The sequence below is a fragment of the Ictidomys tridecemlineatus genome, chromosome 12 (assembly GCF_052094955.1).
Source record: "Ictidomys tridecemlineatus isolate mIctTri1 chromosome 12, mIctTri1.hap1, whole genome shotgun sequence".
Taxonomy (NCBI): domain Eukaryota; kingdom Metazoa; phylum Chordata; class Mammalia; order Rodentia; family Sciuridae; genus Ictidomys; species Ictidomys tridecemlineatus.
Window position 1 is genome coordinate 98,973,297 of NC_135488.1, and position 12,940 is coordinate 98,986,236.

At 39.6% G+C, this 12,940-nt stretch overlaps 1 protein-coding gene across 5 annotated transcripts in view; it reads right to left on the minus strand.

Moving 5' to 3' along the window:
- Window positions 1–4,022: 4,022 nt before the first annotated feature.
- Clip4 (CAP-Gly domain containing linker protein family member 4) overlaps window positions 4,023–12,940 on the minus strand; it is a 100,670-nt gene continuing 91,752 nt past the window's right edge. For all 5 annotated transcript variants that reach the window (XM_078029453.1, XM_078029454.1, XM_078029452.1 and 2 more), the window contains 2 exons: window positions 10,790–10,862; window positions 4,023–6,276 (listed from right to left, as the gene is read on the minus strand). In XM_078029453.1, coding sequence (XP_077885579.1) covers window positions 5,955–6,276; window positions 10,790–10,862 — 395 coding nt within the window. In that variant the 3' untranslated portion in view covers window positions 4,023–5,954. The remainder of the gene's footprint in view (window positions 6,277–10,789; window positions 10,863–12,940) is intronic.

A 12,940-nucleotide genomic window follows, 5' to 3' on the forward strand; every position in this document is an offset into this window, starting at 1 on the left:
CCTGGCACAACTCTCCCTGGAATATTTACATTTTAATAGTGGCTATCAGAGTGATAAGTTCTAGATGTGTATGTCATCTTGGATAATTTAGCACCCATCAATTACTTGAAAAACAACAAGCGGACTGCGCAGTAGAGGAGACACTGGGTACCAGACTGCAATTATCTACCTACGGGACTCAGGCAGGTGACTGAAACGCTCATTTGAAAAACCAGTGGTTTGGTCTCAAAGGCCCCTTCTAATGTTGAAGTCTGAGATTCTGTAAGATTTCATCTATGAAAGGTAAACCCAACACCCAGACCATAATCAGTAGGGGTGTATGTGTGTGTGTGTGTGTGTGTGTGTGTGTGTGTGTGTGTGCGCACTTGACTCTTAATTCACTTAGAGCCAAAGTCAATCCCAGTGAGCCAAATTGAATATTTTTATAGAAGCTAACCAGAAAGGTTGGCATCAGTTCTGTGTTTTCACTTACTATTCAAAGATCTCCTTAACCCACCTACAACCACTACCATACAAAAAGAAGTCCATCGGGAGAGGTCGGAAATAAGCAGTGGACAGGACTAGGTGTCGCGTCCTTTTAATGATCATTGTGCCTTAAGTGTCACACTACTTATTTTCTTCAGTTATATTTGGCTACAACTGCAGCCTTATTAGCAAAGTAAAATCATAAACTCACTTTTAAAGCTTACCTTCCACCACAGAGAATATCTAATGAGACACCCACGCCCTCTGTCCGCAGGCGATTTTCACCTTTCAGTCCCATTTCCCAAAGCAAGGTAGCAAAGCCCAGAATAAGCCAGGTGTTTGGGACCAGGAGGTGTCTGGACGGGGGTGTCCCTCAACCTGTGTGTCCAGGTGCTGTTCTGATGGGGAATTCATTGAGGAGTTCTCTGTCCCAATTACCTTGGAAGAGAATCCCTCCTCTCAGGTCTATATAGCTCTCCACCACTGCTGGAAGGCAGTGTCTGGAAACCTATTGTGAATAAGACAGCTTTATAATGGATCCTGAAATGTGAAATCTAAAAAACAAAGCCAATTCAAACATCCAACAAAGATAAGGCCTCAAAGGCTGTAGGCAAGTTTCCTACCTTTTACTGCTCCTAATAGTTGAGAGGAAAAAAACAATTTAAATCTTTCTGCATTACTCTCAAAGTAACATTTATGTAGTATTTCACAGTTCTCAAAAGAAAGAATTTCAAAGACAGAAATTCTTTTTTTCTTGTGTATGTACCAACAAGCAGCTGGTTCTGTTTTTAAAAAGAGAGAAACTGAAGCAGAGCCTCACACTGGATTTTCCTCAGTCACACACCAGGGAGTGTGAAGTGAGGCTGCAAGAATCTTGGGCCATTTCTTAATTCCCTAAGCTCTTATTTTCTTCAAGAAACAGAGAAGATCACTTTGGGGAAATTGTGATCTTTTTAACTGATATGTATAACCCACTGGAATGCTCATTAAAAATCCATCTTTATTAGCAAGTTCATAAAGGGTGCCCATGCTCTTCTGCTGTGCTCTTCTGCTCTGTGATATTGTCTATAATAAACAAAAGCCATTTCCCCTGCCATCAATATGAGCCTCGTTGTGACTATTAAAATTCATTTAAAAATCCATTTGGAGATACTTCCCCCAAGGTATCAGAGGGTGATACCCCATCCTTAACAAGAACTATCGCGGGCAACCAATGTCATTAACACTGTTGGCTGCGTTTTAAGAGGAGTCTGAGAAAGAATAAAAGGAATGGCTGGAAGCTGTACACATCACTTTAGCACAATTCAATTCCATGTCAGTGTGATTTGATCTGCTATGTGAAAAACAATCATTCGTTCAGTCTTCAATGAGGTGAACCTACTTTGAGCAACAGGAGGGTAGCTGAAAAACAGTTTTCTTTGTTGAATAACAAGCATGGTACTTTCTAAGAGTTGATAGGGACAGGACGGCCATCACGAAGCCATGGAGAAACCTAGTTGGCTGTAACTGAAAGAACTGAACCTCTGCAAGACTGATGTGGGTCTAGGATGGTGTTTAGTTTGGATATTTAAACCTCCTACACTTCTGAAACAACTCGGAGAAAAAGCCCAGTCCTGAGACCAAAGGGGTCTGTTGGAGAACATGGGTGTGACTATTTACTCTGCAACAGACCCAGATCTGGGTGCACTTTGAATGGTAGAGCTGCACTTCAACCAGACTTAGCATCTTGTAAATGACACTGGTAATCACTCAGGACAGGTTTATATGAAGCTACAGGCCTCAATTAAGACACTTAGAATATCTTTTCATGATTCAAAACTCTGTCCCTTCTCAGTATCACTGTGACCATATTTCCTTATTTGAAAGGTGCAGTAAATGAGAGGACTCGCTATTGACTGGCCATGAAAACTCTATTCATTAGACTTTTTGAAAAGTCTCCCCCAGACCTTGATCCTACTCTCCCCTCAAGGGAGAGCTATAAAAGAGAAAAAGTCTCATTTTCATCAAGCAAGAGTGAACCTATATTGATGTCAGTGACATGTGCCCATCTCCTCTAATTCTACCATAAGAACTTCCCTCCTGTAAAAGGAGAATTTGCAAAAAGTTTGATAGAAAAATATTTTGCCTATGCAAAAGCATCATGTTCCACTGTTCTAAAATCCAAGAATTCTAAAGTTGAACCTGATCAGTCTATTCAAAAGCTTCATTAAGAATGTTTGTTTATGTATTCACAAAGCTTATGTGACACTGTAAATAAGAGCCAATGTACCAAGGGATGTTAATAAACAACATTTAAAATATATGTGATAATGTGAGTTTTGTATTAACTACTGTCCTCATATTATAAATAAATGTAGTGAAGCAAAGAACATGAAGAAAAATTTTTAAATGAATTCTCCCCTTCGCTTACAATGCGGTGATATACATGCCCTAGGGCCAATCATTTAGATAACAGATAACTGGTAGACAGTTAAAATTTCTATATGTGTTTTTCAATTAAGAATGATTCCTAACACATTGGTCAGTCAGAAAGCATATGATCACGCATTCTAAATAGGTAGCCTCAAAATGGAAATATTTAGCGCTGGAGACCCATGTTGTGCACACTGGCATAGAATCCAGTTCTCTACATATATTAGAGATGTTCTCTAAATCATTACATCAAAACAGAAGTTCAAAGACAGCCCCCAGCAAAACAGACAGGGAGCCGCCTCCATGACCCTCTTGGGTTCCCCTTCCCTCTTCCTGCCCCTCAACATCTTTTACTCTCCGACCTGTCACTCTGTAGGGACAAAGTTGGGTCACTGGACTCAAACCTTTCTGGTCCTCTTTCCTCCTTTCCAGGCTTTGTCTCTCAAAGCCACCTCTCTACTGCAAGCTAGCTGTGCGGCAACTAGACATTAAGCAACCAATGGCCTTCCCAGTCTCTGCTCCCTCTTCGGATGTTGGCTGAGCATCTACCAGATGCCATTACTCTAGGTGAGAAGATAAAGCAATGGACAAAGCAGGTTCAAATCTACCCTACCCCTCAATTTAGGGACTCAATGAGAGGAATAATAAACAAAAAGTTAGGCATGGCCAAGGGTGGTGGATGCTAAGGAGAAAATGATTTGTGAGAGGGGAGAGGATGGAGGGGATTCATCCCAAGACTACAAGGTCTCAGTCCACATTCAGCAGCTATCCGAACATTTTTAAGCACTTAAAATTATTCCCCTGACTTACCCTAAAATACAAAAACAAAGCTTTTCAGTAAAAAGGTGATTGCTTTTTGCCTCAATTCAAAGTGTTCTCTCATGTTCTAAATGAATCCCAGCAAAGTTTAGTGATCTTAAAAAAACTGTAGAAAAACATCCTGAAATGACTCTGTTCTTCAAAAATAATACTAACAGGAGGGTAGCTAAAAAAACAGTTTTCCTTGTTGAACAACAAGCATAGTACTTTTTAAGATTGTTTATAGGGACAGGACTGCCATCACTATGGGGGGAGAAAAGCCCAGGGCACAGGTGCCCTCAGTTACTAAGAGAAGAATTGCAAACAGGGTAAATGACAAGATACCATTCCAAAACCAAGCAGCTTCCCTTTTTATTAATGCTCCAGAAGTGAACTTTGAATGACATTTAATAAGCAAAACACAACGGAAACACCTAATTTGTATGTATAGTATATTTAAACATACATGTTAAATGGATTTAAAAATCTTGATCTGAATAGGATGAGAATTGGTTCTTTGACATCAAAAATAAATTCAGTGTTGGCGTTACTGTTTTTAACTCGGAGAGTTTTATATTTAACAGAATTATAAATTTCAAGTTCAGTATAGTCATGGATTTCATGTTCAGGTATAAATAGTTTTTAAGAAATAATCTATATAATAAAATAAATCTACTTTTAAATCACAGCACACTTATTTTCTTCAATCAATAAAAATAATCCTTGGTTATAAAGCAGCCTTATTTTGCAAATGTATTTCAGGAAAATAAGTCTAGCAGTATTTATTGACATACCACACTTTTTTTAAAAAAAAAAGGCAACAAAGTAACAGAATTTAGATTTTAAAATAGTATATTGCAAAATAGTTCAGCATATTTTATTTCTAAGCACAAAGCAAGCTCCATTCTGAAGGATACTTTTAATCTTATAAATTGTTCCAATATTCTGCGGTAGTTTGAAGTCTAAATATTTACAATAAATCTTTACACACATAGGACAGAAACTTCAATACAAGACAGACTTTGGACATTATTACATCACTTTAGCAAAGCTTAGTTTGTAACATATACTCAAGGAGGAACATGGTACACAGTGCCGTTTGTCGCTCTGTAAGAGGCTGACCTCTGCAACCTCTGGGGGCGAAGAACAGCCACTGCAGCCAACAACACCAGGCTGACCAGTGACAGAACAAAAAAGCCCGGGAATCATACACATTTAAATGAACAAGTAATACGCCCTTCCTGACATAACTTAATTTGCTCTCTTCTGTTGAATACATTTTTAAAATGTTTTTCATATTCCAGGAGGAAAGGAATGTCAGACAATCTACAAAGATGAAAGTGCATCATGTTTTAAAAGTGCTTTGAGTGTGCGTGCATGTGTGCATAAGTGAGCGTGTGTGAGATAGATACATCTAGGGAAGAAGTTAAACAAGTGCAAAACATTCTGATTTGAATTCATAAACCTTAATTGTGAGTTTTTCTGTAGTTCATACAGATTAGACAGGCAAGCAGCAGAAGAAAACTCGGAGGTTACCTACTTTGCATAGAGGGAAAAGCAATGAACCACAAGTCAGGAGACCCATGGTTGTTTGCCAACCAACTAGTTGGTGGCCCTGGGTAGGACAGATTCCATTTCTGTATTCAGCAAAGGGGCCAGAGGCCACGCCAGACTGCCCAGGGTTCATCCACCTCTCACATTCTAACACACCTTGATATGAGCCATTCCTGAAGGGTCATGTGATTTTATCAGAAATATCAAAAATACACCTAGTTGCTATTACCTTAAGGTAATTATTAGTAATAAAACTCAAGACAGAAAGAAAAACTCAGAAAACATGTGACAGAAAAAGGTCATGTGAACACTGTTAACCAAAGCTAGTGAAAACCTTCACAATCGGGACAAATCCAACATCATGTGCAAAAATGAAACACAACAAGCAAAGCAACACATCCATTTATCACCTGGTGGCACATTCTTTCCTTTCTTCCTTTTTTGAGTCCTGGAATTTTTCTTGGGACCTAAAGCTTTTAAAGCTTTTAAAAATGCTTATTTGGAAACCTTTTAAGAGAACCATGATATCTAGAGCTCATGCTTGTGGCCTTTTAAGGAGTCACTCATTGTTGTAAGGGTTTGTAGGAAGATGACTATACGCTGCATTTCCACATGTTAGATAATGGCTAAAGAAAGTAAAACCATATGCCATGGGTTCTTATTTTACACGGTGTGCGTGTGCACTGTGCACTCACACTTCTGAGCTCGACTCATATTTTAGAAGCTTAACAATTCTCATCCACAAGTTTGGACCCATTGATTCCCCGATAGGTCACTCTTCCCGGTCTAACTAAGACTCCATGGTTCGGCTTACAGGTGAAATAGCGCTTGTCACCCACGGCGCCATCGTTCTTCCCCTTGGCGCTTCGGAGCTCCAGTCCAAGCCAGATCCCTGAAGCAAAGTCCGTGGGGCCCACGTACCTAACGGTACCCATCTCATTAGAGCTCGTGAGCAGGACCTGAGAGCCCCGGTGCAGCTTCACACTCCCCTCAAGGCCACCTGCTGTGCTGGTACTGCTCCAGCTGCGACGCAAAGCGGTCTTGGACCTGTCCAGAAGGGAAAGTGAGAACAGTCCTTAGGTGTGACAGCCACAGAAGACAACTGACCATACTTATTCCAAGGCCAGATTCAGAATTCGTCACTGTCATTCACAAAAGAGAACACTTTATGGGAACAGCTTGATTTTTTAAAATGCTAAGCAGCAGCTATCGCATCACTAACACCAAATGAGGTCTGGGTGCCCTGGGCAGGATTCCTTCCTTTTCCCTCCTCATGATGGACTACAGATACCTCCCAGCACCTGCTGCCAATGTGACCTGGTTAACAAAACTCTTTGGGACTCACCCGTGAACTCAGCCAAGGCCTCAAGCCTGCCCCGCCCAAGAGCTACCTTCCGTGATGTGCTGGAAGTCGCTGATCCTGACGTTCACCCGCGATGGGTACACTGCGGCCCAGATCTTGCTGCCCTCTCATCAGAGATCTTCCAGAAACCACCAATCCTACCTGAGCCTTCCACCGTCTGTCCCATGCCACTGCTCCAAAAGAAACCCTTCTCCCCAGGACCACAGCAAATACAGTGCAGAATCTATTACCCAAACTGCATAGATCTCATTGGAAACAGAACCCAGACCCTACTTATTTTTTCTATTTTATTTCATTTTTATATATTTTTAAATACTTTATCAAAAACACTATCTCATTTCCTATCAACCACAACCGCAGAAAGGAAGAGGACATGAATTTTATGGGCAGAAAGCTGAGGCTTACAGGCTTATTCTGAGTTGCACTTGCCAATAAAAGTAACAGAATTCTAGTTATAAAATACATGTAAAATTATTATTTGCTATGTCAAATGCACAAATACAATAATAAACAATGTGTGAGAAAAAGCACAGATCTTTAGGGAAGAACATACAAAAGAAAAATGAAAGTTCTTTTTCTAAATAGAAACATACATTTGTTAATATTTCAAATTCACTCCAAATGGACAATTTTTGAATCATGACAAAATTATAGTAATCTCCACATAATGACAGTGAGCTATCGCTTCCTGAGCACTCAGTACGTGCCTTACACCTCCATATATTATCTCATTCTGCCTTACACAAATCCGTGAAAGAGGTCCTGCTTCCTTCCTGCTCTCCCTAAGAGGAGCACAGGCTCAGAACCTCAGGCCCAGGCTGCCCAGGCACACAGGCCAGGGCTAACTCACCACCAGATGGGCATCAGCCATCAAGAAAAGGTTGAAAAATGATGAGGCCATAATTACATTGCTGTTTGTTTGTTTGTTTGTTTGTTTGTTTGTTTAATTACAGTCACAACCCTTAAAACAATGTGGCTCTGGCACAAGAATGACAAATAACAAAGAAAATGACTGGGGCTATGATGCAGGAGTAGAGTGCTTGCCTAGCAGGTGAGAGGCCCTAGGGTGGATCTAACCCCCCAAAATAACTATAAATCTAGAAAAATTAAAAATATACAGAATTATTTTATGCGAGGACAAGTAAAACTTCAGAACAGGGAACCCTGAATTAGGGATGCTGGGCAATTCGTTGTTTCGGAGAGAAGAATGTTTGGGACTCACTCACCAGTGAACTCAGCCAAGGCCTCAAGCCTGCCCCGCCCAAGAGCTACCTTCCGTGATAGGAAATGAGATAGTGTTTTTGATAGTTTCAAAATTCCAAATATGAATACCAAATATATTTAAGTCCTAATGCATAATTTAAAAAAAAAAAAGAACTAAAAGAAAATAATGCTGGATATTTATCTGACCTTGTGCAGAGCATGCATGTGCCCACACACACAGAGAAAGGGTTGGTGAGAGGAAGAGATACATGTTTTAAAAGTTTGGCATCTATTATTAGTCAAATTATGATTTTTTTCATATGCTATTATGATATAAAAATGTTTCCAGATGCTGGGTTTGTGGCACAGTGGCCTAGCATGAGTGAGGTACTGGGTTCGATCCTCAGCACCACAAAAATAAATAAAGATATTATGTCCATCTACAACTAAAATAAAAGAGTTGATTTTTTAAAATGTTTCCATATCATAGCATAGTGCAGTCTTTTTAAAAACATTGCCAAAGTCAGTGAGGAAAGATATTAAAGAACATGGGATTATGTTCCTGATATTTTTAAGGAAAAAGCTTTCTAAAGGGTATAAATACTGAGTTTGATCCATCTAACTTTGCCAAAAAAAAAAAAAAAAACCCTCAGACACATGCATTAGGAAAAAAAAAACTGGAAAAGTATACACCAAGGTGCTGACAGGGATAATCTCATGGAGTGACAAAATTACAGATGTTCCTTATCCGCATCTAGTGTTCCTTAATGTTTTAAATGTTGTACACTCAACTTTCCTAAACCAAAGAGCTTATAAAGATAGCAAAAAAGGGGACTGGGGCTGTGGCTCAGTGGTAGAGCATTCACCTAGCATGCATGAGGCACTGGGTTCAATCCTCAGCACCACATAAAAGTAAAATAAGATATTGTGTCCACCTAAAACTAAAAAGAAAATAAATATTTTTTTAAAAAAGAAAAAGACAGCAATGAGCAATAAACCAAATTCGCTATCTAAATCAAAATTAATGGTTTGGATAAATACTAAACATTCTAAAAAGAAATCATTTTGATTCAAGTTATAGCAAAGCTCAGAAGCCCGGGGAACTGAGCTGTTATATCAAAGCTATTTCACTCAAAAACATCCATTGGCCACCTATGAAGTGGCAGGCACGGGCTAAGCTCTAGGAACCTTACATAACAAAGCACTAAAATGTTCTAAGCTACAATAAAGACGGAGGAAGGCACCAAGAGTGCATGGGGCGGGGGAGAAATCTCGCGGGAGGCAGAACACACCGACGGGGTGTGAAATGAAGGACCCTGTGGCAACTGTGTTGCAGAAGTTTGGCCTAAAGATACTTAAATCTGAGCTGACCCCCTGCCCCTGGGCGGCTTTCCACAGACGCATGCACTCGTGAGCACAGGCTCCTAACAGGGGGTGAGATGCCGGTCATAGACAGGATGCACACAGTAGGATGAGCATAGTAGGAGAGAGGACGCATGCCTGGTGGCGACAGGTCCCCAAGCTCCTACAGTACTCTCTAAGCTCATTTTCTTTGTTACTCCCATTCCTGGCATGAGCTGTGCATGGGCTTCTGAAGAACTGCTTCCAATGCGCTCAGTCACCTTTTCCTCTGAGTGAAGCGCATTCATCGCTACCTTCTCCCCCACGAATAGAAAACCAACCTGCTCTTCCACACAAGTGGCGCCCCTCTGCGGTTCCCTGTCACACGCATGGGCACTGTGTCCTCTGGCCCAAGTCCTGCACACTTCTCACCCAGGAGTTTTCACCCCTTCTGACTACATTTTTCGCATTTCTTCTGGAAATATTATTCATTCCCTTGTAAATAAGCGAGAAAACAACATAGCGTTTGGCCAACCTCAATAAACTCACTTTCTCAATACAGATCCTTCAAAATACATCACATTTCCTGATTAACAACAGCGTGACACACCATCAACTCTGCAGGTGGAGGTCCAGTCGCTGCACTGTCTCTCTTACTCCGAAGATCGGGGGCCACTTTCCTACCAACCGCCAGCACCTACAGGTCCTCTGTTCCTGAGAACACTGGTCACCAAACATTTTGGTCACACACTCTCTTTACGTAAAAATACATAATTCTAAAAATGGGTTCTATATCTTCGGTGAAAGTATAGTCGTTTTTACACAGGTTCTAGTGTCAATCTGTATCCATGTTAGTAAAGCTTAAGTCTCTATTTTTATAGGAAACGAGCACTGCTGTCTCCTCCCCGGGTCAAGAGCCAGTCTTGACACGCCCATACCTGCTGGCATGTCATTCATTCTCTGGGCTCAGCTTTGTTTCTTTTCTGCTCCTCCCCTCGTTCCTCTGTATCATGTCCTTCCACTCACCACAATCCCCACACTGATTTTTCTACCTCTTTCCCTTCAGCAGTCTTTCATCTCCTGGTTATCTCTTCTTAGTAAACATCTTCCACTCTGCCTAAGAACTCTTGAATATCTTCAATAAACTGGAGCACAGAGTTACTGCTGCTCTTAAACTCCAGCGAGAAGACCAATCTCAAAACTCTCAAAACTGGCGATGGCTTTGAGCAGTACATGCTATAAGGGGAGGGGGCATGCATTTTTTAAAAATATTTTAAGATTACCTTATGTAAACAGGCCTTACATTTCTCTCGTGCATTGATCATATTAAGTCAAATCTCAGATTACTTTAATAAGCAGTGTTTAAAATAAATCCACCCTACTCAAGGAAAACACAAAATGTAAATTCCTCTGACTTTTATTAGCAGTACTAACCTCTGAGAAAATATATGCAAGACTGCTATATTTAGTCACTGGTGACATTTTTAATTGAGCTTGCAAAGGAGAGAATTCAATACACTGATCACACCTTCTCTCTTATGTGTCAAAATTCTACCAAGCAACGTACAACACAGAAATTCCACTTTTCTTCCTTCATAGAATCCCATCATGCTCATCTTGAAAGGTGTTTTTCTAAATCTTCTTAATACTCACTTGGCAAAAGCATTTCTTCTGTTAATCTCTTTTTGGGAAGAAGCAGAAGTTGTGCTGAAACTTCTCCTAAAACCTAAATATGAAATTAATTTCAGAAGAAGAAAAATAAATCACACATTTTCAACTCCTTATTTAAAAAGTTATCTCTGGTCATTTCTCTTCTACAGATGTTCTATGATATGAAATATTTCTTTGGGGGAAAAAAAAGTGTAAACACAGAGCATATTGGCCATTCAGATTTCTTGACAGATTCTTACCTTTACCTTCCTGAGCAAACTACACTCATACGGGATAAGTTAAGATCATGACAGTACTTTTGGAAGTTTTTACCATAATATTTCTCAAATAAACTGAATCATATATTGATACAGTTGATTCCTTTTATGACTGAATATTGCAATCTTGATAATCATGAAAAAATGATGATTTTAAAACACCATTATTAAAAATACTCCATTTATAAAAGAGTAAGTAATAAACTTCAGAGCTGAACTCCTTGATTGTTGCTGTATACATAAGAGAGAGTTTAAAAAAAAAAAAGACTTCACAAAAGATAAATTCTTACAAAGGATTCTCAGGGCCTCATGCATGCTAGGCAAGTGCTCTGCCACTGAGCCCCATCCTCAGCCCCAGAACAACCTTAATTTAAAACAACTATATTAAAACTGATGAACTTACACAAAAGGCACAGTTTCAAAGAAAATTTTTAAAAAGAAAGAAAGCATGAGTGATCACCAGGCATCCAGACAGCACACCACAGAGTTTTCACTCAATTCTAGGAACCAGGGCTCTTGCCTTTCTGGATGCACCAGGGAGTGGGAAGGAAGCAGCAAGGGCCTACCCAAGTTGGGGAATTCTCACTAAAAGGGACTCTGGTTAAAGGAGCTCACTCAGCATAAGCTTAAGTAAGAAACAGAAGGAAACACATTCCAATGAAGACAAAGGAAAGGGATTTGTGTCCAACCTCATGCTCAGTAAAAGGCAAAAACTTCTACCCTCACAGTTTATGACCATGAGTTAAATTCATGCTATCAGTGTGAAAAATAAAAAGTGCTGCACGGAACATAAGGTAAAGTCCCAGGTGAGCAGTGCCTCCAGCCACTGGCAAAAGTAAATATAATCTCAGAATGCATCAACCCAGGCCTCAAAGAATTCTCATCTTTAAAACTCCAAGTAAATGAAGCACCTCACAATAATAAATTGCAAAACTCACAAGAAAAGAAGGCACCCTAAATCAGGCTCAACAGAAACAGATATTGAATTAGATTCACAAAAACTTCAGATATTGATTACTTAACACAGAATAAAATAAGAATTTAATTTTAAATGTTTAAAGACAAAGAACTTGAAAATATGGAGAAATAAGTGATAGTAAATAACAACCAGATTTTTAAAAATAAATAAATAAATTTCTACAATTGATAACTTTGTGTCTAGATTAAGCAAGAGAATAAACACTGCTAAAGAGAGAATCAGAAAACAGGAAGAAAACTCTGAAGATATTCAGAATGTGATCAGAGGACAAGTTGTGAAAAAATATAAGAGGCATGGGGAAAAAAGTATGTCCAAAGTAACAACCAATCAGAATTTCAGGAGGAAATAATAAAGAAAATGGAGGAGAAAATACTCTTGAAGTATAATGAGTAAAAATTTTATTGACTTGAATAAAGATCAAGGTACTAATTCCAAGATCCATGATACCAAACAGGTTACACCAAAACCCAAATCAACAACAACAAAAAACCCCCACCTAGAAATATCATAGTAAAGCACCACCAATAACACAGGGATCTCTAACAGAATCCCCCAAAACTGATTAACTTGGTTTTCATTAAAATTTAAGACTTCTGCTCTGTGAAAGACACCATTAAGAGAGTAAAAGGAAGCCAGGCGCAGTGGCACACGCCTGTAATCCCAGCAGTTCTGAAGGCTAAAACAGGAGTATCTCGAGTTCAAAGCCAGCCTCAGCAAAAGCAAGGTGCTAAGCAACTCTGTGAAACCTTGTCTCTAAATAAAATATAAAATAGTGCTGGGGATGCGGCTCAGTGGTCAAATGCGCCTGAGTTCAATCCCTGGTTCTCACACACATACCAAAAAAAGAGAGTAAAAGTACAAGCCATGGATTGAGAGAAAATATTTTCAAAACACTTA